General features: G+C 32.5%; 1 protein-coding gene across 4 annotated transcripts in view; it reads left to right on the top strand.

The window, feature by feature from the left end:
• Window positions 1–21,548, top strand: part of LOC127710457 (uncharacterized) — a 97,367-nt gene that overhangs the window by 22,554 nt on the left and 53,265 nt on the right. For all 4 annotated transcript variants that reach the window (XM_052216309.1, XM_052216310.1, XM_052216308.1 and 1 more), the window contains exons 5-10: window positions 2,342–2,431; window positions 3,255–3,323; window positions 4,068–4,163; window positions 4,504–4,590; window positions 11,901–12,131; window positions 17,461–18,108. In XM_052216309.1, the coding sequence (XP_052072269.1) occupies window positions 4,572–4,590; window positions 11,901–12,131; window positions 17,461–18,108 (898 nt within the window). In that variant the 5' untranslated portion in view covers window positions 2,342–2,431; window positions 3,255–3,323; window positions 4,068–4,163; window positions 4,504–4,571. The remainder of the gene's footprint in view (window positions 1–2,341; window positions 2,432–3,254; window positions 3,324–4,067; window positions 4,164–4,503; window positions 4,591–11,900; window positions 12,132–17,460; window positions 18,109–21,548) is intronic.

Here is a 21,548-nt window from a genome sequence, read left to right as displayed (position 1 = left end):
ATGAAATATAAAAAGTGGAAAACTGTTTGAGACGATTATTTATTGATTTATTGATTGTTGGTTGCTTAACGTCCAGTGGCAAATATTTCATGAATGTTCAGGAAGAAAAACAAGTTAACAACAAATACAATAGGTAGGTTTTGTAATAATAGAGGCCATCTGGGATGATGGTCGGGGAAATGTGGACTGCCACTGGACAATGAGGATATATTGGAAAGGGACAGAAATTTTGCCTTGCAACAGGCCACCTATAGACCCCTCAAAGAGTTGTTGCAAGGGTTCTTTACGTGCAAAGTGCGTGGCACTTTCTGTACACGAGGCATCGGATTTAACGTCCCCAATCTGACCGGACATGGCTGCAAACTTGATACATCCCGCACAGCCAAACGGACGCTCCACTTTGGCAAGCGTTTTACTGCCGGTCGGAAAAAGACCAAGTGACCATATTTCTATTCCCTAATCACCCTTGGTGACGATTATTTACTGAAACCAAATGATTATACGTCACTAAATGAAGTTAATTAATTAATTGCACCTTTTATGTCCAGTGGCAAATATGTCATGCATATTAACGACGAGATGCAAAGTGGATCAACCTGAGGCGAATGATTACAATTTTAAAGTGGCACTTTTTACAATAAGGCAGAGCGTTCGCTAGAAGTAAAACGTATGCCGTAATAGAATACAGCTGAATCATGATCAAAGTCGTAAGCTAAGCAATTAGCCCTCCTTCCCTCTTTTTTCTCCACGGTAGATGAATGCCAAAAAACAAAACGTCATGAATTTACAAACAATAACGTCCACTATAAGTAAATGAGATATGGATTTTTTTATTTAAATAAATTCCTATTGCAGCCAACATCTCTCGGTTCGGGACAGGTTAGTATTTCCACCGATTGATTATTGACTGGAGATATTAAAGTCACAGATTAAAGCAATCAAATGCACTTTGAATTAGAAATTTTCTAAAATTGTAAATTATGGTATTTTGCTGGGTGTTATTTCCCGAACCTATTTCGGACCCCTTGATTTTAAGAGGGCGTATCTAATTAGTCATGCCCGATTAACTTTTAGTAAATTGAACCTCAACTTAAAGACCTACACCGGGTATTTAAGTTCGAGGTACAATAAGTAGACAATAGAAATCCTTTGTGAAATGAGATCGTCCCAGGTATCTTAGATAATTATTTTGCGTTGAATAGCAATGAAAAATGCACGAGCAGGTTTGTAAGTTTGCTAAATATCCGTCGGTCGGAACTAACGTGTGATGCTTTGTCCAATGATGTCCAAACCGCCTACAGTTTAGGCATGTGACATTTGTCATAAAGATTCTTAGTTAACGACTTCAAGGCACACCTAGGTACGGTTATATCATATAGCATTTGAAAAATAATTTTCTCAGCGTGTTTTTGTCCCGGACGCACAACATCCGTACGTGTAATCATATAAAATAAGGTAAAGCATTAAAAAGTAAAGGCTTAAACAAAATTGCATGTTCTGCCACTTATATAAAAAATAAAACAGCAAACAAACAAACAAATAAAAAAAAAAAAATACGCCATCGTTCGCAGTAAACAAAATTTAAAAGACTTGTGTTATTTGTTCAATAAATATCTAGTGTAAATAAATCTAGCAGGTATTACTTTGGAAATCAATAGATATATACAAGGCTCTGTGTTGAAGGCCGTACTTTGAACTATTATGGTTTACTTTTACAGATTGTGACTTGGATAGAGAGTTGTCTCATTGGCACTCATAGCACGTTTTCTTGTATCTACTTAGATGGATTTGGCTATGTTTATGTCATATACTACTGTTGCCTTTATATGGCTCTTTAACTCTTCGGTTATCATACATTATCAGCTTTAAAATTTTCGGCTTTGAGCGTTCCTGATGAATATAAATCCAGAACAGCGCTTCGGGCGCATGAAATTATTAAGCGTGTTGTTTTCATTTTTTATATCTTTCATGAGGTTTTACATGTTAGACTAACAAATCTACTGAACTGACCTACAACTTCGTGCATCATGTTTTATGTTCAGTTTTACGGAGAACTGTACGTAGTAAGACCCTGACCTCAAACAATTGCAACAAATATATATATATAGATGGACCTCTGCCTTATTTATCATTATCTTTAAAACCAACAAAATGGATTAACGGACCTTTGTTATGCAATATTTTGGAGAAAATGTGAGAGTGTGGGGGGGGGGATGGGTGGGGAGGGTGATTTTTTATTTTATATTTATTCCTGTAGCAAAGAGCCAAAGTATCAAGAAGTATTAACATATTCATTATATTTTTACAAATATAAAGGTATAACGATTTTAATTGATTTCAGTGCTGGTATTATAGTTGGAGTTCTAGTGGTAGTGACAATTGGTTGTTTTACAGGTATACTTTCGGAAACACATAAATTACAGCCATGGAGGTAATTATGCCACACAATTTGAGCGTTTAAATGGTTTTGGCAAACAATATCAGTTTGTCAAGACGATAAGAAGTATAATTGCAAAAGTGTTTTGTTTTGTAAATGCATACTTTTTGATATGTTTGAAAAATAACAATAATGGATGCTTTCAAATGATGTTTAAATTTTGGGAAGCAAAACGAGTATTTTATGACAGATTGTGCTTTACTGAAATACAAATTTATTTTAAAAGGAGGACTACACCAAAAAGACAGTAACATTCCGTCAGTTGAACAAAAACTGGCACCACCATGACAAAAACTCAACAAAAACAACGGTCTATAACACACTACATAGAAATTGAAATACCAAGCAACACGAATTTCTCAAAAAAAAAATCCTGCTCCAAATATAGCGACCGTTGTGTTCAAACTTGAATATGTCACAACGGGATTGTGCTTGTGGCAATTGTAATCTTATATTTGGTCTTCTTTGTAGTTTTGACCTTTACTTCTTCGACTGCCTTGGTTAATAAGTATAGCGTTATCCATATGGTAATGTAAAAAAAAGTTGGTTAATAACGAAAAAGCTGACGTGAAAAACATAATTATAATCTTACTAATTCAGTACCTTTAACTGTAAATTTAGAAATTAATGCGAGGCTTTTATTAATGCGAATAATGCGACTGGTTTAGTATTGCAAAAATAAGAACTCGCATTCTGATATCTGCTGCATATACTGAAATCGCACATTTTTTCTCGCATTATTCTTAATTCTAAAAAAAAACATCGCAATAATGAATGCACGCAACAATATCTAAATTAACAGTATCTCCTATTCTAGTTGCTAAAGAATATGGAGTGGTGAATTCTGACGATCCTGAGGTCGAGGCATTGTCGAGACCTGATTGTGGTAAGTGTTGAATCCTGATCCTTTAAACTTCACTTCATTGTAAATATAGTGTAGTTGATCACGTGCTATTACGGAGTAGTTTCATGAATATTTCTTATTTGTTAAGAGTGATGATCTTAGTCGCTTTTTTTTCAAAATGTTCAAAAAACTTATTTTGTGTAAATCACTTCTCTAACAGTTCACAAACCAAATCATGAGAAAAGTTAGAATCTCCTCTTATAAATATTTCCCTAATATCACATGCTATATATTCTCTATCTAAATGTTTATTATTATTTCAGAAATTAACACAAGATTTTTATTAATGCGAATATTAGACATAGGAAGATGTGGTATGAGTGCCAATGAGACAACTCTCCATCCAAGTAACAATTTATAAAAGTAAACCATTATAGGTCAAGGTACGGCCTTCAACACGGAGCACTGGCTCACACCGAACAGCAAGCTATAAAGGGCCCCAAAAATTACTAGTGTAAAACCATTCAAACGGGAAAACCAACGGTCTAATCTATATAAAAACGAGAAACGAGAAACACGTATGAACTACATAAACAGACGACAACTACTGTACATCAGATTCCTTTTTAGCTTGTTTAGTAACGCGATCATAGAACTCGCATTCTAATATCTGAATTATATTTATGTATGCAGATTTTTCTGAAAATACAAAAGTTCTTCACGCAGTTTTGTTGATTCTTTTAATAATCGCAATAATAAATACGTGCAATAATTTTGAATTAACAGTACCTCCTGTTCTAAGTGATGGAAGAAGAGGATCGGCTTATAGTGAGTTGACGTCTGAAGTTCCTGCGGTCGGGGCAGAGTCGGAACCTGATTGTGGTAAGTGTTGAATCCAGATCCTTTAAACTTTATTACCAATATCCCTTGAACTTCTTTGAAATTTTATGATCTCTCATTATAAGAAAATCCCCAATATAATATGTTATATTTTATTTAAATGATTATTATTTTGTCAGAAATTAACGGGAGGATTGTATTAATGCGAATAATGCGACTGGTTCAGTATAGCAGTATTAAGAACTCGCATTCCAATACATGTATCTGCTGCATATTTATGTATGCAGATTTTTTCTGAAATCGTAAAAAATATTCACGCACTTTTGTTAATTCTTCAAAAAAACGTATTAGTTGATGTTAGTTATAATTTCTGAATTTACAGTACCTCCTGCTGAACGAAAAGGATCTGCTTATAATAACGAGACGTCTAACGATCATAAGGACAAGGCAATGTCGGAAGCTGCTCGTAGTAAGTGATGAATCCAGATCCTTGAATCTTCCCATCATTGTACATATAGTGTATTTGTTCCGTGTATATTCCTCATTTGTTTACACTAGGGATATTAGTCGTTTTCTTTAAAACTTACAAATAACGGACTTATTTTGTGTAACTTACTTCTCTTACAGTTTACAATTACATGAATTACTATCAATATACTTTTTAAAAAGGTTATGACCTCGCATTATCAAAAATTGTTTTACCTATTTTTTCTATACTCTCCAATATATTATTGTATCAGAAACTGTCTATGCAAACCGGACATTTATGTCGTTGTTTCGGTTTCCATGATAATTACAAAAAAGTGGATACATGTCTAAATCTTTCAAAAAAAGGTTAATATGAAAAAGGAGATTTGATATAATTGCCAATGAGACAACTCTCCACAAGCGCCCAAATGACACGGAAATTAACAACTATAGGTCACCGTACGACCTTCAACAATGAGCAAAGCCAACACCGCATAGTCAGCTATAAAAGGCCCCGACATGACAAATGTAAAACAATTCAAACGAGAAAACTTACTAAGAAAACAGTTCTTGGTATGTATTTTACTTAGAACTGTACACATCAATGATACCTGAAACGGAGTGCATTGAAAATTATTTTCTTTAAATGAGTTAAGATCAATCATATTGTGGTAATAGATTAAGATATGCTTATCATTATTCCAAATTAAAAACAAGAAGTATTCTATTTTCTACAGCAGACAGTAATTATTAATTTGTTTCTCAAAAGATTGATACCTCAAATTCTCCATTTAATAATACAAAAAATTTTAAGTTAAAGTTAACCTCAGATGGATTTCGATATTCTTTTAATGTCTCAATTGGTCTTACAGCTCTTAACGTGATGAGTAATCTCACATATTTGTCTATCATCTATTTGGGTTTTAGCGATCCTGATGAAATTGAATCTTTAAAAGCGATTCGAATTCATCACATATATTAACTAAGCGTTATTTTTATTGTCTAGCTCTTTTTCATAATACCTGCTTGGGGACCTTTGATCCATAGATATCATCAGCTCAGTAGTCAGTACTTCGGTTTGCCATTCACCATTAATAAACAGAAAATAATTTGCCATTTGATTAGGGACATTCCGTTTTGAATTTTCCTCGGAGTTCAGTATTTTTGTGATTTCACTTTTTAGGTGGATTTTGCTTTTCGTTTAAGGTACCTAAAGATACACATTCTTTATGTGTTTACCATGTTCAATTATAAACGCAGCCGTAAATTTCAAATGTTTTGTTATAAACGTCCCTATTGACGAAGGTAATTTCGTAATCCCTAATTTGAAATCGTAAAAAATAAGCAAAGTCTTATTACCTGATATTTACGCTAACTGCCAGACTCGGAATCTGAATACCAGTATGACCACAAATTATATAAGTAAGCTATGAGGGTCATCTTAAAATAATGTACGCTTAAAGATTTTATAGTATTCAATATTTGAACGTTGAAATAATAATAATGAAGGAAAGAAAGTGCGCTTCATCGTAAATTTGAGATCACCCCAGTCGTTTAAACTATATTTCTGTGACTCGTATTCGGACTCGGGTCGGAATCCTTGGCTTATTGTAAAACTGTACTATGAATGCATGATTACGATAAGATGACAGACTTGCCCAGCAGTTTTCGAGTGTAATTAACACCTGTCGTGATATTACCTGTGCAATACCAGTGGAAAGTCGTAAATCAATCTGTACCAGGTTATTTCGAATGAGATGTGTTACCTAAACAGATATTTTAATATTTATGTAAGATAGATACATGTAATAATATTGTATTGTATGAAGAAAATTACAGTCAATTTCTCGAAAAACTAATATGGGATCAATTTTTTTTTAACTCGTTAAATGACCGCATACAATTGGAAAATAGGCGATGTTTAACAATGTATTGTTAGCCATAAATATTACATAATATTCAATATAAAAACATTGAATGTAAGTACTTTGAGAAAATTGTTCATTTGAATCAGGATAACATGATTTTCATTGGTTTTTTTAAAGTTTCTTTATATTCATATATAGACCTATTTGCATAATGTTGTGCCTTTATACATGGAAATTGTTCATTCCAATTAAGACGTTGGTTTCAAATTTTTAAACATCAATCCCGTGTATTGGTCGTACGGTTCATGTCCTCTTTTTACCGTCCTGTTCCTTTATGCTATTAATAGAAACTTAATACAAACTGATGATTGTCAATATCAGGCCAACATATCGTGTTCCTAAACATTTTCAAATTTCTATTTTTTTCCGTCACCATGATCCCCGTCGAAGCCTTAACATCTATTCATACTAGTGAATCATTACTCGCAAGTTTAACATTTTGGTCAACCAGATCACGCGTGCTTACTAAAATGACATAGATCTTTCTCGTCAATCGCGGCTAGTGCATTTCAGAAGGTTTTTTTTCTAAATTGATATCAGTGTGTTTTACGATTTCATAATAACAAAAATCAAGTGTTTATAACGTTACTTTAAGAATTTCATAACCGAGAGGTTACTTAACTTTTTAGAAAATATAATAACCTTTTACTTGACACTATTCGAACGGTAATTCTGAATTTGAAATACTTAAGGGTTTTATTTGTGAGTTTGAATTCGTATTCTATAACTAAATTTAATATATCAAGCTTTATTTCAAGAAGTAAACAAACATTTACAAAGATACCATTTCTGATTTCACTCTCAAGAACACCGTTCGTTCGGTCTGTCGGAAAATAAAAAACAACAAAAATACAATGAAAAGCAAATTAAACCTTGTATGCTGAATACCTAAGATATTTTCAAAACCATGTACAATGAAAGACGCTCGTTCGTGTATAGACGTTTCTTATTTCTCTTTCTCTCTTAAAAAGCTCTTGGTTAATTTAAATTTTAAAGAAAATGGAATAAATTGTTATTTAAACCTGTTAATCAATTTACGAAGATCAACATTTCACCCTAGTCAACCGTGTTTACCTTTGCATCCTATTTTTATCCATTCTAAATCTCGTGCATTCAGAAGGATTTTGTTAATCAATGTCAACAGTTTAAATATTATTAATTTTTAGGCGTTTACAAAGTTGCTGTTAATCTTAGAACATTGCGGTACTTAAATTGTGATAGCGCTAATTTGTGTAAATTGTGCATCTTCATTTGGAACTTTTTAAAAAGTTTTCATTTTCTTATAACGAAAGTTGGCTGAGGAATGATGTAACTTATAAAATATGATAAAGATACATCAATATTTTATGAAGATATAACGTAGTTTGATAATTTTGAAATGAAATCATATAAAATTTTATGCTGATACACAGATATTATTAGACCAATGACAAAAGGGAATAGTATGTGCAAGTTGGAAAATCTTTCAAAGAGTCGGCATTCACATTAATAGTATTGAAGATTTTAAGAAACTTTAACATTGATGACATCTTTATTGTGTAGTATTTGTGGTGGAAAGTGTCGTCAGCTTACTACTTTTATTACATATTTTGGTTTAAAACGCTTCCTGAAAGAAAAAAATTAACCAATGCAATACCTATCAAAATATCATTAAAAAATCTTTGGCCTATTGAAAAAAACACTTAATGTTATGATCATCGTTCAATGGTCTGATATCAAATCAGTCATTTAATCATCCCCGTCTCCACCAAACAGTTTATTTGGAGGTTTTGATTATATTAAAGGAGACGTGACACGATTTTTTTTTTTTTTTTTTTTATTAGATTAATAAATATTAGTCTTTGTTTTGTACAATTTTGCTGATCAAAACCTGACCAATCGGCATTTTTCTGGTCAAAGAATCCAGCGCTTGTCATAATGAATGATTTTTAATTAGATAACGATCGTGATCGTGCTTACGTCAGTGGTTACAAGCTGGGAAAATGTCTCTAACTGGACGATGTCGATACACTATGGACGGTATTGACAGCACTTTTCCCGATTACTGACAAACTATAAGGACAATTGACCTCATCAATTTGAGCCATTGTGTGTGTGGAAAATAACCAAGAAAAGGATATTAATTCTTCATGCGAAGAGTCCAACAACGACGATTTTTCAGACAATACCGATAGGATTGTTACCATACATATTTGGTTTGTCTGATGAATAAATTTAATAAACCGCTTTCTGCATTTTTTTATTTATTTAAATAAAACTACTTTTAATCATGATTAAAAATATAAATTTCAAATTATTGATGATCAAAGTGTTATTTTCTCTCTGTTACGGTAATGTTATAATTTTGTGTGCGCCAGAAGCAGAAAAAAACGATAGTTAAAGTCAATTTATAGGCGTTCGCAAAGAGTACGTTTTTTTTTTTTTTTGGTTACGTAGAGACTTTTAATAGGTATAAATTATCACCAAAAGTTATTCTTATAATTTTTTTGGTTTGAAACCTTACATCACACAAAGGATTTGTATAGTGAAAAATCCTTTATCACACTATTTCTGCATTAAGATATTCAATTAACAATTTTATTACTTTCCCCCTTTTATACAAACAATTCAATTCAATATCTTTTTTACGTCTCACCTTATGTATACAATACAAAACATTTATTGGAGGCTGTTGTTTTAGTAATTAAATTTTGACACCTATAGCATACTTGACCAGATGAAAGGTAAGAAGGCACCTGTAGTGTGATTTAGTCACAAAAGTAGGCGAGACACTGGGTTCTGCGGAACCAAGGATTTGACAAATCCTTGGTTGAAATAATTAATATAGTTATACTACACTTCTAAAGTATGCTATTCCATCCAGACCTTTACAAATCTAACTTCAAATTTAAGGAATTACACAAAGTAAATTCAAATTCACTTATTTTCACCCCTCTTTTTTAAATATCGTTTAGCAATCAATTTGTTTATTGCTACCAGCAAAACGCTTGAGTCCAGGAAAATATTCGCAACACATAATGTTCTTTTTCAAAATATTTCTTCTAAAAGGGGTCATTTGAATAAATGTTAGATTTTTAGGAAAATGTTTACATGTAACATACTCAGTGGCGGATCCAGAACTTTTCATAGGGGGAGCCCGCTGACTGACCTAAGGGGGGGCCGCTCCGGTCATGCTTCAGTGATTCTCTATATAAGCAACCAAATTTTTCCCACGAAAGGGGGGCCCGGGCCCCCAAGCCCCCCCCTGGATCCGCCTATGATACTTCAGTCTTCGAGAACATGAGTTATGTATTAGCTGTACTTGGCTTTGATCTAGCTAACAGTATTTTTGCGTTGTCTCTATTGTTTTAACGTTAGTGGTTTCTCTACTTCGTACCGATCTTTTGAGTTGGAATAGGCGCTCACAAATATATACCACCGACACATTTTGAATGTGCCGGTCTTAAGTCAGGAGCATATAGATCAGTGGTTGTCGTTGGTTCATGTCTGTCAAATTTTTTCTGCGGAAATCATTTTGTTATAAATAAGTTAGTTTTCTCGTTAAAATTGTTTCACATTTTCATGTTGAGAACTTTTATAGCCGAATATACGTTTTAGGATTTTCTCATTGTTGGAGGCCTTACGGTTAACGACACTTTCTTCATTTATTATAAAGTTTCCATTTTAAAAAGAAATGTTTTTCATCATCTGAATCTTTACCAACTAAATAGTTGTCCATTATTATATTCGATGTTCAATATAAGAATGTAAAAGACTTATGATTCACATTGTCTTATCATTTCCTTGATTGCTTTTTATGCTTTTAGCCTAACAATTTCTTATGAAGTTATAGACTTGCAAGCATACAGAAATATTACTTTTCATCTCAAGAAGTCAATTAAAAAAATGCATCTGATATAAACCTTTTTATGTCTGCATATTCTTAAAAGCAATAAAAATAAGATCTATATATACAGGTTGTCTATTAGTTATCAACACTGGTTAGGGTATTTAATTGGTGGTGCATAGGGTATTGTATGGTCGTACAACAGGTATTCATTAAACATATGACCAGGTAGTTGTACCTGTATTACTGTAACAATAATATATTCCAATCTCACCTGTGCCCTCGGCAAAACCAACATCCAGGATGTACACAAAGAGCTTATGAAGTAATATTGCGTAATATCTATGTCTTATCAATCCCCAATGTGGCGTGACACCTGAAGCTTGCAACTTCAAACGAGACCTGAAATTGCGAAACTCAATCACCTGTACCGTACACCTATGACCTATGATGAACTCATGGCATGTCACCTGAGACCCCAACTCTGGATTCCGTATGAAAGTGGGCGGAAAGAAGAGTAGTTTGGGCTTGTTAAAAAGTCCCATCTTTACACCTAAGTCTGCGTGTCATTCGAAAAACAGAAAATATCAAGTCAATATTCTTCTTAATTATATTGTTGAATCCATCGGCATCACACATAATCATTGTTTATCACTGTCATGCGTTTTGTTGGATTATAATCGAAACTAAATTTGTGCTATACCCATATGTCAATATGAATGAATGTAACCACTGACGTAGTAGCCTCGTTCTGAGTCTTCCGGGATGGAAATATGCATATTTGACAGGTCGATAAATCGTTGCATTAAAATCTCATTAAAATACATATTTTACCAAATATTTGACACTTATATTGCTATCGATGTATTTTTGGGGAAAGTTAAGTATAAATAAACATTTTGAAACACAAATTGAAAATCGTGTCATGTCTCCTTTAATAAAGATGTAACATATATTTCACATATATGAATAATGTCAAGCTTATTCTAGAAATCAAGTGAATACAAGTTAACAAACATTTCGGCTCTATTTACATCTTGCTGTGTGGTATGGAATTTTTTCATTTGTGAAGGTCATATGAGAATTTTTAACTGTTAATTTTACCTAAGTGAGTCCTTGTTTGAATGTTGTCTTGTTGACAATCATACCACATCTTCTCATTTTTATATTTACTATGACATAATTTACAATTATTATGTAATTATATAAGGATAATCAATAAACAATACACTTAATAGATTTCGTTTGTCCGAAAAGCTTCTAATTTCCGTCAGTCAACAAGAACTTTCAAGTGTAAACATTTGTAAGCAAGCTTATATACATCTTTTAAAACTTTATCAGATATATGACAAAAAGGGAATTGAAATAAAAGTACTCTTTATCTGAGTAAGTAAGAACTTAATTGTTAGATTGTTTAATGTGAAAACTTTCATTAGAAAAGAATTTCAATCTAAAATGAAACTTTGTCTTTTTGTCAAACAAGCTGAAGCATTTAAAAAACTACAATTTTAAAGCTAATATGTGAATATTTATTTGATGACATTTGTTATTTGTTAGAAATTCCAAGAGAAAATGATAGAAAAAGGTTTATGAAGGCAATCCAATCTGGAAATGAGGTCAGAAAATATGTGAGAATTCAGGTTATTGGAAAAGAAGGTGTTGGAAAAACAAGTCTTGTACGTAGATTACTGAATCAAGATCTTAAGGGTGTAGAGAGCACTGATGGAATTGACATTAATAGAATTTGTCATATTAAAGAAAATGATGGTACATGGATGTTTGATAATGGTGAGTTACATTATTTTATTCCTGCTTCCATATCACATCGAAATAAGGTAACTTTTACGGCCTTCTGCTATTCAGTTTGCAGGGTCATTTTATAACAATGAGTAATGCATGGGGATTTTTGCAGCAAATTAGAAGATATTTGTGTTGAAATTTTGAAACAAATAAAAGGAAAGTTTCCTCTTGATTTTTATAATTCTTTATGCAATAGAATTTCTTTGATTTGACTATCATTTGCCAATTCAAAATGATTTCTTACATATCAACATATTTGAGGTTCTGAATACAGCAGACTTATACTTTTTCCCAAGGCTATTTACATGTATTTGACAGTTAGATACTGTATAATTAGTGTCCGGTGTAAAATTTACAAACCTTCAAAGAGTAACAGTTTCCTTGTTGTGTAATTTATCCTGGAAGAAAATAATTGTAGAATATATTCAGTGTTGTTTTACATGGCATATGTGTGCATTTTTGTTATCCTTTTAGTTCTGTTGTCGGCGAGAGTAATCATCGTACATCTCAGAAAATATTAAAAAAGCTTCTTCAATCCCACAAACATTATTGAACTAAAATGGTAATAAAAGTCAATTAATGATCCCTGTTTTAGATTTGTTTTTTTAGTCTGCCTTTACTCAAATAAGAAAATAAGGATAAAGTACATACCAGTAATAACGATATCATGAAAACCATTATATGTATTAAACATAAAATGTCTGATTGACTTCATATTTGAGTGATTTCACTATGATTTTGCATTTATTAAATTAAATTTAGTTTATATTTTTTCTTTGTTTACTCATAAATATTCGACATACGTTTTTGAAATTTCTTAAAGCCTTCTCAAAATAGATATAAGAAGATGTGATATGAGTGCCAATGAGACAACTCTCCATCCAAGTCACAATTTATAAAAGTAAACCATTATAGGTCAAAGTACGGTATTAAACACGGAGCCTTGGCTTACACCGAACAGTAAGTTATAACGGGCCCCAACAATTACTAGTATAAAACCATTCAAACTGGAAAACCAACGGTAAAACCTATATAAAAAACGAGAAACACTTACGAACCACATCAACAAACGACAACTACTGAACATCAGATTCCTGCCTTAGGTCTGGTGCAAACAATAACAGCGGGTTAAAACGTTTTAATGGTTCCAAATCTTCACCCTTATCTGAAACAATAGTGTAACATCACAACATAGAAAGATACACTATAAAATATCAATTGAAATGGCTTACATAAAAACCTAAAACAAAAACCACCTAGGACGAATACAGTTAAAAACAATTCTTTGAAACTGACATTTGCATGGTGCATTATTTCTTGGTTGACAACATATTTGTTACGTTTGCCAGACCTGTTTTTTAACAAACAATCAGCATTCCCATGCAAACCAACAGTACCTGTCTGCTTACTTACGATGATATCATACAGGTACTTCATAGGAAGAAAGAAAAAAAATAGCAGTATCCTTTAACTTTACTTTCCTTTATAAAGATGATGTTCTCTAACTAAATGATTCTAAGTTCGGTGACTAGCTTAAACGCATCCATCCCATCGAACGAACTTGAGATAAAACAGATACAGTTGTGTCTGCATAATATCGTGACTAACGTCTAATTTTGATAAAAACGGTTGAAGACATAACTTTACGACAAAAGAGATAACTGCTGCTTTTCATTTCTATACAGCAACATTCCAGCAGCGCCTGGATAAGGAAAATATATCTACCAGTTGATACAGTCTCGTTATTCCTATCATGATTTCCTTGATAGAGGGTTTCTGCTCACAAAAAAGTAATTGAACCAAGAGTTCCATATAATGAAGTTAAAAATATCCCTTCGTCGTACATTTTACGGACGCAATCACGAATTGTTTGACCGTCATGGAATACTCGTTTCACAGACGATAGCGGATATGTTCCAAATAACGTCACCTTCCTAATAAAACTAATTACTGCGTGTTTACTGGACATCATAAAGTGTGCAACATGTGGCACAGGATCTGCATACTCTTCGTCAGCGATCAATTGAAGATATTTCATTACACGTAACGTTCCAATTTTGGTAACAATAAACATGTAAGACTTGCTACAAGTCCATTTCTTGCTGATTTCAATATTTGTGACAAATATTAAGATTTTCACTGCGTCTGGAATTCTTTTTTTTTATTCAATACAATTGTATGTATCGTTTATAATCCATTGTGGTACTTTTCTGACCCTCTCTGCAATTACTAAATCGCTTTTTTTTGTTACTCAGTAACTCTTGTGGTCTCCAGGATTATATCTGCATTGATGTCCTGGGATAACAGTGTTGATTTTTTCGTTGTCCTTGGACTTCAACAACATCCAAATGTTTTAATTAAGTCCCTTACGAGGTCCATATACATTATTGGAATGTAAGCGCTAGATATGTTGAACGTCTCAAAGGGGACACGTTTCATCTGATAGAAAATTGTGAACACATTTGGGAAAAGAGATGGGGAAGTGAGACCCGTATTCGGCAAATTTAAAAGTAACCATTCCCAAATGTTACTTTGCCGAAACTACACTCAGGTAAAGGGTTTTCAGAATATAAAAACAAATTTCAGTTAACGAGTTACCATGGCAACAAACTATGACGAAATGTGTATTTTTTGTAACATACATGTATCTTGATTTTTTTCTTGGTTTACGTCAACTTTGAAGTATATATTAGTATATGATAGATTGGAAAAGTATGTGCACACCCAAGAAACAATATATTTGGTTTAAATATGTCAATGGTTATAATAAAGTTTTTTCAACTTTCATTTTCTGGGGTAACCAGGTCAAATGCCCCTATGATCAGACATGTTTGAGCTAGGAATAATAAAAGGACGACGAAGTTGAAGGTTTAATTTCATTAAAGGTCATGATTACATACAAACGGAATGAGTAATTTTTTATACCATCTTTCTTTTGGCATGTTTTGGAATTCAATTATTGTATGTTTTCTGCTTTTGTGGTGCGGCTTTCAATGAGTCTTAACGGGTACATCTGTTAACGTTCTTGTAGAAAGCCTTTTATTTGTTTTAGTCTTTGTTTCTGGGGATTTTCATTGTGTAAGAAAATGAAATTATTTTTGAAGCAGTAACAACAACTTTTTCACTTATGGGGAAGCTTTTTATGTCCCTCTCTGTAACGCAGCGTAAATTAACGTTTTACGTACTAAGGACTTACCGAAACCTCCATGTAGTCAGTACACTTTAATATAGATAGTTCATTCAGCTTAAATACTTCAATCACTCATTAATTATCACATTTCTTTCATAAATTTCATAAAGTTACCCAAATATTTTGATATATTGGTCCAAGAAGTTAAAATGTTTAGGAACTGAGAGGTAGAAATAGACCAAAAGGGACCTTATAATGAAGACAAAGAGGTCCATTATCATAAAGAGTATTTATAATATGAGGGGTCATGTTTTGTATCATATTCAACTGTTGGTAGGCAGATGAGATAATAAATATTTGACCATTTATTGGTCCACACTATATTCTAACAAAATGCAGCTTACTTTGGATTTTTCGAACAATTTTGCTCTAACCGCTGTAGGGATCGTGAGATTTTTCTCAGACTATTGAACCGATTATGTAAAAACTTGACAGTAATGACTGACATAACGAGTATTAAAAAAGTAAAAAATCTCTTTCAGTTTATTCAACAAAAAAGTCTTCTTTAGATGTAATACCACTAAGTCATAATACGGTCACATCCGTTTGCATACAAAAAGGAGTCGCAAAAAAATATTTCCTTGAATGTGACAGTTGTGGAGAAATAAACCTTCATTGCATTGCATGCAGTAAAACATTTCTTAGTCATAAACGTATATATTGGGATTTTCAAAGGCCAATTCTTTTATTCTTAAGTGTTTGTTTAGAATATTTAAAAAAAAACTTGAGGTTACAAGCATATGGTAACTTAACCTTGTACATAGGGAGAACATTAAAGGGGTGAAAATTTGATTGGTTAACATTCAGTGATGATTATTATCTAATATGTAATGAAGTTGTATGTGACATTTTGTAGTACTGCACAGGATAAAACTCATGCAAAGTATTTCTTGTTTTGAAACAAAGATAAATCTGCACATGTTTTTGAAAAATGATAATTTAACAAAGACCAATAGGGGAAAACAATTATTGTAATACACCTTTATGGTTTCTGGATAATTTGAGTAACCATGGCTAGAATTGAATGAAACTTAAACAGATTAATGATTTTTAGGGGGAAAGAAACGTGTGAATGTGTGGTTCCAAAATCAAGTTAACTTTTACTAAAGATATGAAAACATGTAAAATTAGTTTCCCCTTGTAATTTGTGTATTTTAGCTTAATGCGACGAAAGTAATATAGATTGGGAAAATAGAGAAGTTTCCGGATTGTCACATCAATTTTCTTTTTTGGTTTATAATGAAGCCTGCATATATGGTGTACATGTGACGGTCATGTGTCATCTTTATTGCAAATAAAGAAAAATGCCAAAAATGTTTCACGGAAACAATGTCTTATAGTATGTTAAGTTACCGTATTCATCAGTATACACATTTTTGTTAAATAACAAATATATGTATACAGCATAGATATATAAGAATATATAAAAAAATCCGTATACGCTTGATTAAAACTGTATTAAAATAGACACTTAAATAAATCCGTAGATCAAAAAAGACAGATATATTTACATGATTAATTTCACATTCAAATATACTGATGATGTTCTTTCCATTCACAATCCAACGTTTCTGATTGGGTTTTATTAATATATTCTCTGATCCAGAACTAGAAATAAACGATATAACAAAAAACACGGCTTCTTCTGCTTATTTTAACATAATATGTCTGTTTGTTTTGCTCACACATTGATGTCAATATAATGAAATTCAATGCGACTGTCATAAAAGTGAAAGATTAGGTTAGCTATAAAACAAGTTGTTATCCACCACTTTATATATTAGGAAGTGCGTATACCAAACCTGTGTCATGAATATGACAGTTGTTTTCTATTCGTTTGATTTGTTAGAGCTTTTAATTTTGACATTTGATTCGGGACCTTCCGTTTTGAATTTCCCTGGAGTTCTTTTTTTTTTTTACTTTTCATTGAAACAAGTAAAACCGGAAACAGATTTGTATAGCTGTTTAATAAATTATCAATGCTAAAAATATTATAACGCAGTTGTTGATTTTTAATCTATTTAAAAAAGAGTAAATACCCTTTTAGCCGTTTTATCTGACTTATGGTTACGAATGTGTGAGCCTTTCTATGTCAAAATATACAGTTTGCAAATCACTGTATTGTAGATGAAACAGAAATGGAGAAAATTGTAAGGAGGATACTGCATGCAGTTGAACTAACAGAAACAGAAAACCATCCAGAGTATGATGAACGACGTTTCGCTGAGCATAATTTGTTTAGAACCAATGACACTAAAACACTGAATCCTTTTGAAGATCAAATAAAGCTTGCAGAAGTCGACGAAAATAGAGATCATCCATCTAATCGGCTCACAGATGAAGCAGAAACATTAGATAGAAATGAGACAGTCAGGATAAATGATAATGATCCAGTGAAAATATCTATAACAAACATCCCAGGTACTTCAAACAACAACCCTGACGACAACCAATTACATGTAGTAAACACTATAAATTCATATGCAGACAAACCAATGACAAATACATATACAAATAACGATTCTGACCAGATAACCGAAGCAATGGTTAATAAAATGGATGAGATTACATTTTATCTAAAAAATAAAAAAGAAACTATGACAGACGAAGGTTTGATAGAATGTGGAATATGGGATTTTGCTGGCCAAAAGGAGTACTATGCCACACACCAGACATTCCTTACTCCCCATGCAATCTATCTTCTTGTTGCAGATATTACAGACGATATAAAAAAAGTTCAGTATGATGATCAGTTTAATTTTGATTCTAGTGGAGGTAATATTTTTAAATATTTGATAATAAATCGAAACAATAACCTTATTTACAACTATTTTGTTGTTGTGGAATAATACTTTAAAACTAAAGCATTCTTTAAAAACATATTTTCCGAACTTTTTATGATTTCACTGTATTGAATAACTACTGAAGTAAAGTTGTTAGTTTTTGTGGGTAGGATTGCACAATAATAATTTATATAAGCGGAGTAAGATTTTTACTATTGTAGATATGTATTTGTCAAAACGGTTCAGCTTGTGGTTGTGTGTCTATCATACAATAGTGCAGAGTAAAAGAATGTTCTTTAACTGATTTCCATTTTTTATTCTTCGATGAACGCATTCATTTATTTCACTGGTAGATGTTTTGAGACCGCATTGCATGTTTTCGTGTATATCCAAAGTCAGGACATTAATCATGGGTTGTTTAAGTTTTGATTTAGTTATCTTAATATTTTGTTTTCGACAGGACATTTTCTCTGGTTGAGAGATGTGTGTTATTCACTAAATTGATTTAACAATATTGTCGCATATAGGCGTGCCATTAAATTGAAAGTTTTGTATATTTTTGACATTCCAAAATTGATGTCTGTTGATTAAAGCGTTGTTTGTTTACATAGTAGTCGATATCTTTTGCCAAATTTGTGATTAAAAAAACCAGGAGTGACGTGAATATTTAAGTTTTAGCACTGAACACAAATAGGTCTTTAAATTGGGACCATATTATATGGCCGTTGACTGTGTTCTGATGCTTATTTGAGGAAAAATTTACAAAATTATGTTCTAGTAAAACTCAAAAGTGGAATAAGTATGTAATCAGATTACTATAAACGACCTCTGTATAGAGAGAGTATATTTTGTCAGTTTGAAGTTGCTAGTGTAATCTAAAAATAATGTTCAACGTATTTTGCTTTCCCTGTACATAATACATGATTGTTTATTTTGGAAACAAATTGAAGTTTATTTAAATTTTGAATGTGAATTGAGATAAGATTTTCATATTAGATTCCCAAATTTTGAAAAATAGACGGATGAATGTTCAAATGTGTATATGAACTTAATTTATTTTTTCAAACAGAAGCAAATGTGTTATTTAAAGACATATCATAAGAAGATGTGTCTCCAATAAACTTGAATACATTTAATTTCGACTCAACTGCAAGTCTATTTAAGAAATAAGACCATATAGATATAGGAAGATGTGGTATGAGTGCCAATGAGACATCTCTCCATCCAAGTCACAACTTATAAAAGTAAACCATTATAGGTCAAGGTATGGTCTTCAACACGGAGCCTTGGCTTACACCAAACAGCAAGCTATAAAGGGCCCCCAAAAATTACTAGTGTAAAACCATTCAAACGGGAAAACCAACGGTCTAATCTATATAAAAAACGAGAAACGAGAAACACTTATGAACCACATCAACAAACGACAACTACTGAACATCAGATTCCTGACTTAGGACAGGTGTAAACAAATGCAGCGGGTTTAAACGTTTTAATGGTACCAAACCTTCACCCTTATCTGAAACAATAGTGTTACATCACAACATAGAAAGACACACTATAAAATATCAATTGGGATGTCTTAACTCAATCAAAAAACGTAGTAACACAAATAAATACACAATGAACGAATAAATTTGCATATTCATATATATTAAATATTAAGATTAGTTGAATCAAAATATTATTGTAATGAATCGTCTATGCATTGTTTATGGAAATCAAGCTTGTATTCACAACCAGTGTAATATAATCCACTTATGATGTCGTTTATGAACATGCCTAGCCACATACTTTGCCGAAAAGTGTTTGTTATGGGATCGTGAAATATCAATCCGTATGTACAAAAGCAGTTGACAATCTTGCATCTCATATATCCCAGCGAACTAGAAAATAAGGATACTACTGATTCAAGAAGGACTACTTTATACCTTGATCTTTCCCTCAATATTGACACAAAAGGACGACTTTCACTTAAATCTATGACAGACAGGACGATTTCAACTTCCCAATTATCATTTTCCCATTTTTCAGCATTAACATACTATCTAATCCGTCGTATGGTGTTTACATATCTAAATTGATACGTTATGCTCGTGCATGTTCACACTTTATGGACCTCATATACAGGAGTGTGCTCCTTACGCAGAAACTGCTCCTACAGAGTTTTGAGGAGGAAAGATTAAAAATGACACTCCATAAATTTTATGGACACCATCACAAATTGGTTGATTTAACGATGTGTTTGTGTCTTAACTAACGAATGAAATTTTTATCACGTCTTTTTTTTTTTTTTTTTTTTTTTTGGTGTTTTAACCCCACTTTTAAGCACCGCCTTTGGGCTATTTTGTGGCGGCCAGTTTTTATTGGTGGAGGAAGCCGGAGTGCCCGGAGAAAACCTTATCACGTCTTAGATTGTGGTTTAACATCTATGTCGTCTGTTTGCTAAGTACCGAACGTAACCTACTCTCGGGTACGACTATTTTACTAAGTGTGAATTTGCATTGCTATACGACATGTCTTGGTATTTTATACATCCGACATTCGTGTATTTATTTTTGGTATTTCCGTTGTGGTTCTGTTAGATAATGTGTTAAAATGTCTCATCGTTTGTAGTCCAAATAATTATAAAAACACCTTTCATACCGTCATTGTCATGATATTGTTTTTTATTCTAGATTCCACATTCCTTGCATAAACGCGCAGCTGTTTTTGATGTCGTTTGCTGTCTGTCGTTGATGAAAGATGTTCGTTGTTGTTTTGCGATTGCATTTTGATTCGACTTTTATATTATTTGTGGGTGCGTTTCTCTGTGATTAATGTTCTTGCGTGTGTTTGTATTTCTATCACGTATTGTTGTCATTTTAGTGATCATTTTAACATTGTCATATAAACGGGAGGTTTGGGTAGCCATAAAACAAGGTTCAAACCACCACCTTTTGTTAAGATGTCCTGTACCAAGTCAAGAGTATGGCAGTAGTTCGTTTGTATGTATGTTTGCGTTTGTATTTGTTCACTTCAGTGTTACTGTTGTTCCTTTGTTTTCCTCTGATAGTTCATATGTTTCTCTCGGTTTTAGTTTGTAACCTGGATTTGTTCTCTCTCAATCGATTTATGACTTTTGGACAGCGGTATACTACTGTTGCCTTAAGCTTTATAAATGAATTCAGATTCAGGAACAAATAATCTCCATGGAAATTTGAAATATAAATGCTTACAAAAATTGCATAACAAAAACTAAATACCATAGACTTATCACAAGTGTTTCCCTAAACACAAACCTAAACAACAACTTAAACTTGTAAACAATGTAAAAAGTTCAGTCAATGGACCTTGATAGAATGTGGGGCATAGATCTTTGGACCTTTTAAAAATCCACATTTGATAGACACAGTTTGTTGAATATATCTCATAACATGTTTCCGACGGCCATCA

Source organism: Mytilus californianus, unplaced genomic scaffold (assembly GCF_021869535.1).
Source record: "Mytilus californianus isolate M0D057914Y unplaced genomic scaffold, xbMytCali1.0.p SCAF_8, whole genome shotgun sequence".
Taxonomy (NCBI): Eukaryota; Metazoa; Mollusca; class Bivalvia; order Mytilida; family Mytilidae; genus Mytilus; species Mytilus californianus.
The sequence above is the reverse complement of the archived record's forward strand: the minus strand, read 5'-3'. Positions and strand labels throughout refer to the sequence as shown.